The 13170-nt window shown below is 48.3% G+C and overlaps 1 protein-coding gene across 3 annotated transcripts in view; it reads left to right on the top strand.

Annotated features, from left to right (window-relative positions):
- The window catches only part of UBE3B (ubiquitin protein ligase E3B), a 54914-nt gene extending 48096 nt beyond the window's left edge, over window positions 1–6818 (top strand). For all 3 annotated transcript variants that reach the window (XM_036741792.1, XM_036741791.1, XM_036741790.1), the window contains 4 exons: window positions 48–230; window positions 567–678; window positions 3028–3120; window positions 4400–6818. In XM_036741792.1, the coding sequence (XP_036597687.1) occupies window positions 48–230; window positions 567–678; window positions 3028–3120; window positions 4400–4591 (580 nt within the window). In that variant the 3' untranslated portion in view covers window positions 4592–6818. The remainder of the gene's footprint in view (window positions 1–47; window positions 231–566; window positions 679–3027; window positions 3121–4399) is intronic.
- The last annotated feature ends 6352 nt before the right edge of the window (window positions 6819–13170 follow it).

Raw genomic sequence — 13170 nt, 5'->3', positions numbered from 1 at the left:
AAAATTGACTGTTTTGTTAACCTGAATTGTTCTTCACTTTGGAACAGAATTAGCTATATTCACCTGATGGCCCATTTCCGAATGCATACTCAAATCAAAAATCAGACGGCTGCTCTCATCAGTGGATTCCGCTCTATCATCAAATCTGAATGGATTCGAATGTTTTCAACACCAGAGCTCCAACGACTGATCTCTGGTGACAACGCAGAGATTGACCTTGAAGACTTAAAGTAATGCAGGGATTGACGTCTGCATGCCTCTTAGAAAGTGGGGTGCCAGGAGGGGTTCCAAGAGGCAGAGCTGCCACCCGAGTCACTGGGCTGGTTGCGGGGTCTAGGGCATGTATCAGCATCTGTTGGGGAGCAAGGCAAACCGTAGATGCTTGACCTCAGGGACTCTGGAGAGACGTTGGCATTAAAAAGTGATGTGGCTTTAAGGGGTAGCTGTGTTAGAGCTGGCCAGTGAGAATTCACTAAGCCTGGGTGTACACATGCATCATGATTATAAGGGATTCTTAATTCTCTAGCATACATTCTATGCTAAATTTCTAAAAAATTATTTTTCAGGAAACACACCGTATACTATGGTGGCTTTCACGGGAGTCATCGAGTCATCATTTGGCTTTGGGACATTCTAGCCAATGACTTCACCCCAGATGAGAGAGCTATGTTTCTGAAGGTAAATTTGTCTGCCTCTTGAACATTGATGTGTGCTGGGCACTGATAGTCTCATATGTAGGCCAAGGCCACAGTGTCCTGTGACCTCGTGAAATAGCAGCTGTTATTTTTTCTAACTCATTAGACATCCTTTGCCTGTGAAGGTCGTGGTGCCAAGCCATTGGATGTGGGGCTGGAGGAATTGAGAGAGATGTGGGGGTGACACCCCCAGGAATGGATCCTGGTGACAACCAGGACCCTGCAGTGCCAGGAACATTCATAAGCTGTGCAGTCCCACTGGTCTTGTCTGCCCCCCAACATGTTGAGGCCTCTCCCTTTAAGGGAGCAGCCACAGAAGCTGGGCTCCCATCTTGGCTTTGCCACATACTGGACAGTCATCTCGTCGCCCTGTGCCTTGGTATCCTCTTATGTAATTTGGGAATAACAGTACCCGACCTCCCTGACAGGACTGTTGTGTGGAGGGCCCTTTGGGAACCTAGAATGCCCCTAACATGTGAGGTGGTACTTTAGACATAATGAGTGGCCCTATGACTTTGAGGGGCTTTGTTGCTTTTTGTGACATATCATCAGAAGAAAAGAGCCCACCCTGCTCCCCACAGGCCCAGGGTTGTCCTGCTGCCGCAGTTCTGCTCATTCTCTCCTGGGACACTGAGCCGAGTAGAAGAAAGAAGTACAGCTGTCCGGTAGAAGGATGAGCTGCCATGACTGTAATTTTAAAAACTAAAATAAAATGTGGTCTCCCAAAGGTCATCCAGCAAGGCCCTTCCTCTGGACCAGGGGCTCTTCACCTGGGGTCCCTGGATAGATTTAAGGGGGGCATGACTTGAACCCATCTTCATTTTCATTGCCATCTAACTGAAATTTTAGCCTTTCCTTCAGTTTTGAAGGTAGGCAACAGACATTCTTCTGAAAAGGTTCCATAAACGTCACCAGGCTGCCCCCAGAGGTGAAGGATCACTCCTGTATATTGTTTAACGTTTCACTGCAGCAGCAGTCAGGATCAACATCCTTGCCACATCATCCCACTTTCCTTTCTGTCGGACATGGATTTAATAGCATCCCCTTCTCCACTTCTTGTGGGTGGGTCACTGCTAGAAATAGGCTGCCACGACTGACCTGTGCCCATCATGCATCTCTTGGGTGTCCTTTGGGTCAGCTATAGCTTTGACTTGTTAGAGGTTGTGATGTTCCAGTGTTTACAACAGTTCGGCATTACCAGGAGAACATTTGTGTTCTTAAGTTTTTTGTGCCATGGAGTAACTTGATATCATTAGAAGTTCCATGTAATTTTTCAAATGCAATCTAGCATGCACTCTTCTTCCATTTCTGGGCCAAGTGCATTGTCCATCTTCAACATCCAGCTTTGATTTATGGACTGATGTACCAACTTCAGGGACCCATAGTCTAAGTACATAATAAGAGCATAAATTGTTTTCATCCATTTTGTTTTTCTTGTGTGGATTGTTAAACTGCTCCCTACTAAAGAAAGCTAGATTCCCACCAAAGAGTTCCCCCATGCTCTTTCCCACTGCTCACATCTGGGTACCTTTGACCCAGTGACCTCACTGCCACAGATCTGTATCATCCTAGGGATTGGTTAGATGTTAAACAGGAAAAAGGAGCCATTTGTACAAAGAGATTCATGTTTGCTCTAGGGGAAAACTAATGATGAATAGACTCCAGTGAAATGTGGAAAGCCTCAGAGCCCCCAGCAGGAAGAGGCCTGGCCTCAATCTGGGTGGGATTAAAAGAGCAGCGTATACTTAGGTTACAAGTGTAGAAAAGGACCCAGCAGTGATGTGAGCATGGTGTAGTGAATGCCCAGAAACCACAGGCTGGTTGAGGAGAAAGCCTTGGCTTTGGAGGCACAGAACTTGGTTCAGTCCCCACACTGCCCCTTCCTGCCCAGATGACCCTGGGGAGGTCATTGCCGCTTACCTTTGTAAAGTCGGAGGCGTGGGCAACATGATTCCTCATATCCCTCCTAGCCCAGGGCCTAGAATTGTCCCCAGAAATCTATTTTATTCAAAAACCTTTTTATTAAAGTTTAGGTTATATGTGGGTATGTTAAACAGAAATGGACATAGTGCAAATCTTAGGATTTTGTTGGGGCTCAGTTCCCTGCTGCAGATGTTTGTTTTTTAAGAACATGGTTTATAATTTTAAAAGCACTTTGAAACAATGGACCGAAAAAGAGATGACAATGTGTGGTGTAGATGGCCAGTGTGTAGGCAAATGCAGTAGTTGTTTAAAGGCTTAATGCCTTTCGTAAGCATCAGTTTTTATAAGAGACCCCATATGACTGGACTGAGGGCTCATGCCCGCCTTGGAATGTTGCCTTTTGTTACAGTTTGTGACCAGCTGTTCCAGGCCCCCACTTTTAGGATTTGCCTACCTCAAGCCTCCTTTCTCCATCCGCTGCGTCGAGGTGTCGGATGACCAGGTACTGCCAGGCACGGGGGGGGGGGGGGGGGGGGGGGGCGTGTACCGGTGCCGCCAGGTGAGGCTGCATCCAGGGAAAGGGCGGTGCTGCTCCCTCCAGCTACTTCTGGAGCTCCATACTCTATTCGAGCCTCTGTGGGCTTGGCATCATCAGAGCCAGCTGCTTTAGGTAGGGGAGGGGTGTGTGTGTGAGAGGAGAGGGCTGGCTAGGGAGATGGGCCATTTCTTTCTCCCTCAGCTGGCCCTGCCCAGATCCATTGCATTGGGTACTTGCCTTACAGCGATAACCATCTGCCAACATGAACTCTGTTGTGTAGTGCTGCGGGTGCTCAAGGTGCGCAGTCTGAGGAGCAGGGTTGGGCTTCTGGTTCAGCTGCTGGCTGACCTTGGCCCAGTCCCTTTGCTCCTCAGCGCTTTAGCTTCCTCTTCTGTGACCACATAGGGATTCCTAGGCTCCCTTCTACCTCTGGGTTGTGGGACCCTCTGGCCCCATCTCTGCTCTGGGGTAGGAGCCTTGAGGTCTTGTCCGGTCTTGTGTAACCTCAGAGGAAAATGAAGGAGCATTCAGACTGGTCTTCAAACATAGGGGGATCTATAGGGAGAAGAGGATTCTTCATAGTCTTACCTTTTGGGGGCCCCTCTGTCTGTCTTTGTAAATGTTGGGAGCTGCCATTGCCAACTTGGGGAGTCCTCTCAGGTGCGAGGCCCTGTGCTTGGTCCTCAGGCTGATCGCAGGATCATAGAGGCCAAGCTGGAAGGACCCTGAGAGGCCACTGAGCCCACTCCCTCCTTTTACAGAGGCCTGGGAGATAAGTAGTTTGCCCAGTGCCGCCCAGCTAGTAAGCACCCTAGGCCGAATTGGAAGTGAGATCTTCCTGACTTTGTAGCCTGGCCCCAGCCCCTTTTCCTGCCCTATTCCCTCATCACTTGGGTACCTGGGCACACTGCACCTCTTTTGTCATGTCCCTTGAGCCCCCCTTAGCCCTTTGCCTCTAGTTAACCCATAAAAGAGGTCAAAAGTAGAATTGTTGTGCTTCAGCAGAAGTTAAAAAAATAAAACCAACCTCCCAGGAGAAGCTGTGTTGATTTCAGACAAGGCAGCAGTTAAATCAGAGAGTTCAGCCGTGTTCTGCCTGAAGCCCTCGCGCCCGTGAAGGCTGTGGCTGTGCACGCATGTAGGTGCCCACTCACACTACAGGCGTGTTCCCGAGGCGGCCTAGCAGAAGGGCCGTGGCACGGGCCGGCGTGACTCAAAGCTCCGCTCTCATGTGTGTTCGCAGGACACAGGAGACACTTTGGGCAGTGTGCTCAGGGGCTTCTTCACCATCCGCAAGAAGGAGCCTGGGGGCCGTCTGCCCACCTCCTCCACCTGCTTCAACCTGCTCAAGCTGCCCAATTACAGTAAGAAGAGCATCCTTCGGGAGAAGCTTCGTTACGCCATCAGCATGAACACCGGCTTCGAGCTCTCCTAGCCCCACCCCATCCTCCCCTCCCCTCCCCCCAAGGCCAGGCGGGCAGCTGTTTGCCCCCCTGCCCTCCCAGACACTCGTTCACGGCCCAATGCAGGCAGGGACCTTGGGGGCACCCGGAGAAGGAGCAAGCGAATGACCAAGGCCTTGAGAAGGCGGCCGGTGATCACTTACAAATAAATACGATCCGTGTTGTTGAAAAGGCAGGCCTCAAAAAGAAGAAATGTCGGGTGTGCCCGGTGTGGGCTTGAAGCCTGCTGTAGGCTGGGACCTGTTCTGTCCTGCTCTCCCCTGACCTGAGGCCTGAGCTCTGTGTGTGGATATGCTTTGCTTCTGTCCTGTTTTGTTTTGTCCGTTTTGTTTAATTGTCCGGAATCTGTTCTGAGCGAGGTGGTGCGTTAATGCCCCCAGCTCCAAAGGTCAGGAGTCAAGCCCTTCCCCAAGCCTGCTGCATTAGAGCTACTCCCCTAAAGTTTCTTGAGACCCTTCACTCAGGTCAGGCTTTGTAGCCGTGATGTCCTAAGCCATCACGCACCGAGCAAAGACCCTCCACCTCCACCAGACACAAACGACCACTTGTGGGCGGCTGAACCCATTGGCACTGGTGGGGACTGTCTCAGCAGCCCCAGAGAGCATCAGCCACACCGCTAAGGACTCCAAGGCTGCTTTTTCCTGGGAGTTGAGCAAAGTGTGGACTCTTCTGCCTGATGTGATTGGGAAAGCTCTGGAGACTTTGCTCTTGGCAGCTGCTCACATCCAGCCAGAAGGGCCTGTCCTGCATCTGGGAAGCCGGAGCTCTGCACGACCCATTTCTAAATGATTAGCTCTGAAAAGCCCCTCTTTCACCCAATTAAAAGAAGTACTCACGCCTGATGCCTTTTTACAGAAATGCCACCAGATTTTAAATTCCATCCTAGAGTCAGGGTTGACACTCACACCATCTCTTCCCATGCACAGCTTCTTTGATCAGGTTATCTCTGAACACTGGCACTCCCTCAGCAGATAGAGCTGCCGTCCTGTCCCTGTGGCTTTGTTTTCCATCACTTCTGACATCCCTAGTCGCAGAGTAACAGCTGCCCTTGAGGACCAGCTCCTGCCCAAAGGTGGGCTCTGTTGTTCATCTTTCCCAGCTGTTCTGTAATGAAAAATTGAGTCACCCAGGAAGCCACGGCCCAGTCCAGATTGTCAGCCTCCATGCCACAAACTTTGTATTGTCAGATGAAGCTTAGTTCAATTAAATTTAAAATTCAATGTCCCTACCTAGATGAACAGCAGAGGACACTCGATCTCCAGTGGGGGTGTGTATCTCAAGTCTCTCTTGCACGGTGGCATCAATACATTGAGTTTGTTCTCTCTACCACCATCACAAGAATGCTCTTCTTTTCATGTAGCTGTGAGCATGTGTGGGATTGGGGCAGGTCCAGGGTCAGTGGGCAGCAGAAGGCCATGTCCCCTCTCTCTTGAGCTGCCTAGGAGATTCGGCATGACATAGCCACAGCGCTGAGGAGTACCTCCCCACCCATCACAGGTAGCAGTGTCCTGGCTGGGGCAGTGTCTGCCCAGCCCCAGCTGCAGAGTTGGGCCAGGCGAGAGCCCTTCACAGAAGCAGTGAGGCAGCAGAAGGTGGTCAGGGAGTGGGTGTTTGAGAAGGAGCCTTGGTTACCTGACAGGCGCAAGCCTGTGGAGAGAGGTTCATTTTGGGGACAATGTCATGAACAACCAAATTTAAAAGCCACAGATTCCTACCCCCCCACCCCCGCCAATTTCCTAACATTTGTTAATTTTCTGATCCTAACAAGTGAAAAGATTTCATCATTTCAACCTGTGTTAACATCACTTTTCGATTCCAATGAAGCTACTCCCAGAACATACATGTGTGGGCATGGGGACTCAGAGTTTAAAAAGAAAAACAAATTTGGTTTTACGACTGGAAGACAGAGCTCAACCACCATCTTGATTTTCATTTCTAGTGAATGGGGATGGCAGGGGTAGGATGGGAGTGCCAGGCAGGTCAGGGAAGGAGAGGGTCCATGTCACTATAACACTTTGAACACTTTTAAGTATTGCACTATCAAAAATGCCGACTCTATCTTTTTTTAGCCGATGTACAAGCCACGATTCTTGAGTATTAGTACCTGATTGCTGACTACAGAAAGTTTTTTTCATAACTAACTTATGTATTAAGATGTGATCAAAGGCATTATTAAATTTTTACTTCATTGGATGATCACTCTGTGCCCTTTTTGCCCCCTGTCTGTCTTTGGTTCGTAGTTATATACTGCTGTATATATTCCCCCCAAGAGGGGAAAGATCAAACCAGTTGAGATGGATTTTTTTTTCCCCATAGAAAATCCCAGTGCTCAACTTGGCCTGGACCTCCCGAAGGTCAGTGGGGGTCCATAGTGAGCATTTATAGTCTAAGACACATTAAAAAAGAACTGGCCCAAGAGAAGACTTGTAATGGACCAGTCATAGATTGAGTGTGAGAATTGGTTGATAGGCAGCCCACGCTTTTCCATTCATTTCCAAAGTGGGAGAAAGGCAAAATTAAGATTTGATAAAAACAGCCCCTGCCTTCATGGATATGAGACAAACTCGAATACAGAACTTTACCATGATAAATGAATTAGAAATACAGAGCCAAGTGCCATCTGAGGTCCACTGGAAAAGGTAGCTATCCTAAGAGATGATCAGGGAGGGCTTCCTGGAGGAAGAGACGGATAGGGAACATCCTAGGCAGAGGGAGCAGCTTTAGCAAAGGTATGGGAGCAGGAAGGTAGTCTGCATTAGCTAGCCCTCTCCAGTTACCAACAGTCTTCACTGTGAAATCTAATGACTTTCTCACTCATCGCTTTGTAGCCTTTGGCGCCTTTGGCACTGCTTGATTATCTGTCTAGGTTTTGTGATGCTGTTTTTCTGGTTCTCCCACCTCTGACTGCTCCGCAGACTATTTTGCTGCTTCTTTCTCCGTGTTGTGCCCACTAAGTATGGATATTCCTAATGCTCTGTCTTGGACCCTCTTCACTTTTCCCTATACACCAGCCGTTTAGCACTCTCCTCAGTTCCCATGGATCCAGCCATCATCCCTGTGCTTGTAACTCCCAGATCTGTATCTCTAGCCTTAAGTCTCCCTCCTCAGCTCTGGTCCCCCCCACCCCCTTCACCAACCATCTACTGGACATTTCTAATGGAATGCCCCCTAAGCATCTCAAACTCAGCAAATTTAGCATGTCCAAAACAGAGCTCATCCCCCTGTTCCTATCACCAAATCTGCCCTTCCAAATTTCCTATCCTCCCAATCACCCAGGTTCACAACTTCCACTCACCCCTTCCATCTGATGAGTCACCAGTCCTGCCCTGTTTACAGCCAGCACATCCCTCACACGTGAGCCCTTTCTGTCCACATCCACAGCAGCCTCCCAATCTCGGGCCCTCTCTCACTTGGACTACTTTAATGTTGGTCTCCTTGCCCCATCTCCTCTCACTCCATCCTCCACCCAGCTGCCGGAGGGATCTTCCTAAAGTGTAAGCCTGACCGTGTGAAACCCCTGCTCGGCAAATTCCGTCAGCTCTCTAATGCATCCAGGATCAAATATAAAATCCTTTGGCATTTAGAGTTCTTTACGACTTGCCCCCTTCCTACGTTTGCAGCTTTCGGATACGTTTTCTTCCCTTTCCTCACACCTGTCCCGTCATGGGGTTCTTGGTCTTTCTTGCACAACACTTGATGTCTTGTCTCTGTGTCTTTAAGCTCATTGTTCCCCAGTTTTGGAATGCTTTCCCTCCCACCTCTGTCTCCTGAAATCCCTGGCTTCCTTCAAAACTGCTCAAGTCCTCTGCAGGGTTTCCCACCACCCACCCGCCAGTACCCTTCCCCTAAAGTTACCTCCCATCCATCTACTCTGTATATAGCTTGTGTGCACACACTGACTTCACCATTAGAATGTAAGTCCTTGAGGGCATTGATTGCTTTTTACCTTTTCTTTGTCTTCCCAGCACTTGTCACATAGTGTGGACTTGATAATGCTTGCTGATGGATGGATTGTAGGTCCATGGAGAAGAATACAATGACAGGTGGAATGGTTCCAGACTGTAGGGAACCTGGAGTGGTAGACACGGAGGTTGAATTTGATTCCGTAGGCAGCTGGGCACCAGATCCATCCCTAAGAAAGCTATTTTGGCTGACATAGGAAATTTATCCTTGAGACGAGAGCAAGGAGAAATGAAAATAACCAGTACAAAGGTCTTGCAATGTGCCGAGGGAGTGATAATGAGGGTCCTGTACTAGGTCAGTGATGGTTGGTGGGAATAGAAATGAAGGAACAGAGGTTTAAAAAGTCACTGATAAGGGATCAGCAGGACTTGGTCACTGATTATCTAAGTAGTAGAATTTCTCCCCTTTAGCCTTTATGGTATTGATTGCTAGGAGTGTGTAGGATAGTAGTGCCATGATTTCTTTGGACTGGGTGGATTTCCTGAGGACTTTCTGGTAACCTCTGAATTGATTTTCAAAGAGCAGCTGGACAGCTGGGAGCGGTGGCTTCCTTTTCTTTTAAACAGGGTTTTCAACACCTCTTCAGGGCCCTCCTGCCCCAGCCTTCAGTGTGGCTTCTGCTACCACAGCTGGAGGGAGGAAAATTCCGAAGAGTAAGAAGATAGCATTTTCCTTCCTTGGGATTAATCAGACTATGAAACGACATCCTGTGTTATTTCAAAAGCAGGAATGAGGAAGGAGTGGGAAAAGTGAGAATCAGTGAAGTGTCCTCCCATCGGCTCCAGGATTCCCTTACATCTTACATGTCAGCTCTCCAGTAGCAGAAAGGACTGTTTGCTGGGAGCGGGCTCCCTGGAGGTCCTCAGGTGGACACCGAATGACCGCGTGGCAGGGACGTTGTCGAGAGGATTGCTGGTTAGATCGGGTGTGAGTGATGAAGTCTTTCGGTTCAGATTCTGTGAAACCTGAAGATCTTAGCCCATTTCATCCTTCTCCATTCCCACCCCATGTCTACTCCAAACGAAATACCCCAGTTCTTTCAGCCACTCTTCATATGGCATGATCTTCATTCCTGAAGAGCAGGAAGCCCTGGACAGGAAATTATTAAAATAGGTAGAAGTTTGTTTTTTTTTTTTTAGAGATATGTAATCGGATGTATGTCTTAGCATGATGTAGTAGGATACATACGTGTTGGAATTGAGAATCAAGACTCAGGTTCAAATTGGCATGATCTGTGTAGCCCTTAAGAACTTTTAGCTAAATCGTTTTGGAACCATATTCTCATTAACCCCCTCCCTCCCAGGGCTGCTAGAAAGATCAGATGAGATAATATTTATAAAGTGCTAGGCACTTCCTGAAACATAGGAGATGTTTAGTACTTGCTTATTCTAGTCCGTTTCATTATGGGACTGTAAACTGGTTGTTCTAGAGTTCCCAAATGATGTTCCCCATTAACCGGCTGCCCTTGGGCCATTTGCTAGCTCTGTGAAAGCTGTAGAGGCTTCTCTGAGGCCCCACGGCTAACGCCTCAGAAGGTGGGCCTTGGACCCAGGTCTCCCGGCTCCTGCCCATCCCACCACACCACCTTGCTGCCTGAAGACTTAAAAAACTAAGCTTTTTTGTGATGTAATCTTTGGGTGTCTCCTTGTTTTTTATTTTGTCTTTGTATCCCCAGTGCCTAGCACCATGCCTTCATCACAGTAAGTGCTTAATAAATGTGTGTCGGCTCCATTTCATGGGGGATTTAAAATGAGATCTTGACAGTTCTGCCTCTTATAAACCCCTTGGATGGAGTTTCGAGATAAACCTTTGTACTAAATGTTACACTCTTGTGATTGATGGTACGAGGAGGCCATAGACCAGCACCTCCTGGAGGAGGTAAATTCCTTGAAGGCAGGAACTGCCTTTGTGTCTCCAGCACCCAGTAGAGGGCCTGGCACACAGTAGGGGCTTAACAAATATTTACTGAATTGAATTGAACTCACGCCTAGAGGCACTTGTCCCCGAGGGGCAGCATCCCAGGAGGAAGCCGCTAGCCATCTGGAGAGCTTTCCATCAGGAAGTCACTCGAGAACGGATGCTGCTTCCAAAGAACTCCTGGCTGAAACTGGGCCGTCCTCCAGGAAAGAGTGTTGCTCACCAGCTTCCCCAAGCGGAGATGCCAACATGAATAATGGCTTTAGGCAGAGCTCACCCTGGACCCACAGATCAAAAAGGAGAGGTGAGCTGGGCTCTCCCTTTCTAGAGGAAGGCCCATCATTCCACCAGCAAGTTTTATCATCCAGGCACTGTGTTAAGTACTGGGGATGCAAAGAAAGGCAAAATCCAGTCTCTGCCCTCAAAGAGCTTTTATCCTAAGGCTGGAGGGAACAGGTAAATGGCTAGGTCCATACAAGATCTGTACAGAGTAGATGGAAGGCAGCCTGAGAGGGGAAGGCCTCTTGCAGAGGGAAGGAAGCTGGGATTATCAATAGGAAGGGGTAAGGGGTCAGAGCACTCCAGGCATGGGGACCAGCCAAGGCAGAGGAATGGAGGTGGCAGATGGAAGTACAAGTCAGCCAAAGGTGTTTCCCGCTGTTGTAGAGAATGTCCAACGCAAAGTCTGTCCACTTCAAAAAGGCAGATTGTGTTCCCCATCCTGAAAATGTGAGTGTGCCTGCACTGTCCCTGGTACCTAATAAGACTCCCTCTGGCTGTGAGGGGAATCTCAGAAGCCTATGAGAACATGTCCATGTTGAATGGAAGCTTCATGAGTAAGGATTGCCTCATTTTTTTTTGTCTTTGTACCCCTGCACCTAGCACAGGTACCTGGCACACAATAGATGCTTAATAATTGCTTGCTGGTTGATTAGCAGGGTCCTGTAATGTGCACATCAGTCACATGCTCTGCATTTGTGAGTGTATGCGGGAGAGAACATGCCCATGCTGCCTCGAAGACGGGTATGGTATAATGGAGATGGGCGTGTGAAAGGGCCGAACACCCAGGGTCAGGTGCTGCTTCTACCACTGATGACTCCTCTGAAGTAGATGGCGATACTGGCTCGTGCTTAGACAGCGCCTTACCTGCATCCTCGTGCAAGGATTGGGACTCCTCCCATTTTCAGAGGAGGAAGTTGATTTAAATGCTATGCCCAGGATCACACAGTTAAGTAAGGGCTAGCGTCAAATTTGGACCCAGGTCTTAGGAATCAGTAAATCTACCAGCCAACATTTATTAACCTCATCTTGTCTTTAGTCTAGTGCCAGCTACTAGGAATAGATACAGAGTGTAGATAAGACAGTCCCTGGCCTCATGGAGCTTCTAGTCTAGAAGGGAGACAAGAGTCATGCAGAGAATAATCCATGATAATTGCTTTATAGTTGTGTAGGGGGAAATACCATAGGAAGGAAGTCTGAGAGCCCGCATGTGCTGGAGTTAGTTCATGCTGATGTGAGAGTGGATTGTTAAATTTTCAATGTAAACAGATGTGAGTGGATTGTTAAATTTTCAGTTTAAACATTTATGCCTCAGAAACACTGCAAATCAAGGCTTGTATTGTTTTGTTAATTGTCTAGACTTTTAAAAGTGATGGAGAAAATGTTAATAATGCAAATTAAACTTTAAAGTGTGTCCTATGTCCATTTTTCCCCTACAGGGCTGGTTGTTGAACGTTTACCAGTGCCTCTGTCTGAAGGAGAAGGTCATTACCAACTGCTGGGGGGAGGGGGCTGCAGATCAGGAAGGCTCTCCTGGAGGAGGTGGCATTCAAAATGGGGAGGAATTCAACATGCAGGGAGGGGGAAGCAGGGACCAGCCAGAGCAAAGACAGAGGCAGGAGAATGCAGTATAATGTTGTTTGAGGGGTGGGTCCTGGATGAGCCAGGTAGAATGCAGAAGCTCTGGAAAGCTCTTTGAAAGGTGTAAAGGACTCGCAACAGATCCTAGGTCCAGAGCACCCCAGCAGTCACCTAGCCCAGCCCCTTCCTCGTTTTATAGATAAAGAAACTGAGGCCCAGGAGGTTAGGTGACTTGTCCAAGGTTACACATAATAAGCATCAGAGCCCTCTGACTCAAGAGCTCTTCTTGCTATACCAGGACCTTAGGGGTTCTTTAAGGGATAAAATGAAATAATTATTTGTGAGATGCTTTGCATACCTTAGGGTCAACGCTAGCTATTAGCTATCTGGTCCCTCATTTTAATTCATTCCAATTCAATAAAGATTTATTAAGCAGCTAATCTGTGCCTAGCACTGTGCCGGGAGCTGAGGATACCTCAAAGAGCTTTCATTCACCTGGAGGGAACACAGTGGAATGCAGGGAAGGAAATAGGAAAAAAAATCACATAGCTAAGTAAATAGAAAGTATGTGGAAAATAACCCAGTCACCTTTGAAGGAGGCAGCATTGACAACTAGAGAAGAGACCAGGAGATCCCTCAGGTGGCAGGTGGCCACTCTGCTGTGAGCTGTTCAGTCTGCAGTGCCTGGCACACAGTAGGCACTTAATAAATGCTTATTGGATTGGTTTGTTGAAGGCAGGATTTCTAAGATGTGGAGATGAGAGAAAAAATAGATGGGGTGCATCTGACTTGACTCTAGGAGGAGAGAGAT

Source organism: Trichosurus vulpecula, chromosome 1 (genome assembly GCF_011100635.1).
Source record: "Trichosurus vulpecula isolate mTriVul1 chromosome 1, mTriVul1.pri, whole genome shotgun sequence".
In the NCBI taxonomy this organism is placed as follows: Eukaryota; Metazoa; Chordata; class Mammalia; order Diprotodontia; family Phalangeridae; genus Trichosurus; species Trichosurus vulpecula.
Note: the sequence above shows the minus strand (reverse complement) of the source record. Positions and strands in the feature narration are given on the sequence as shown.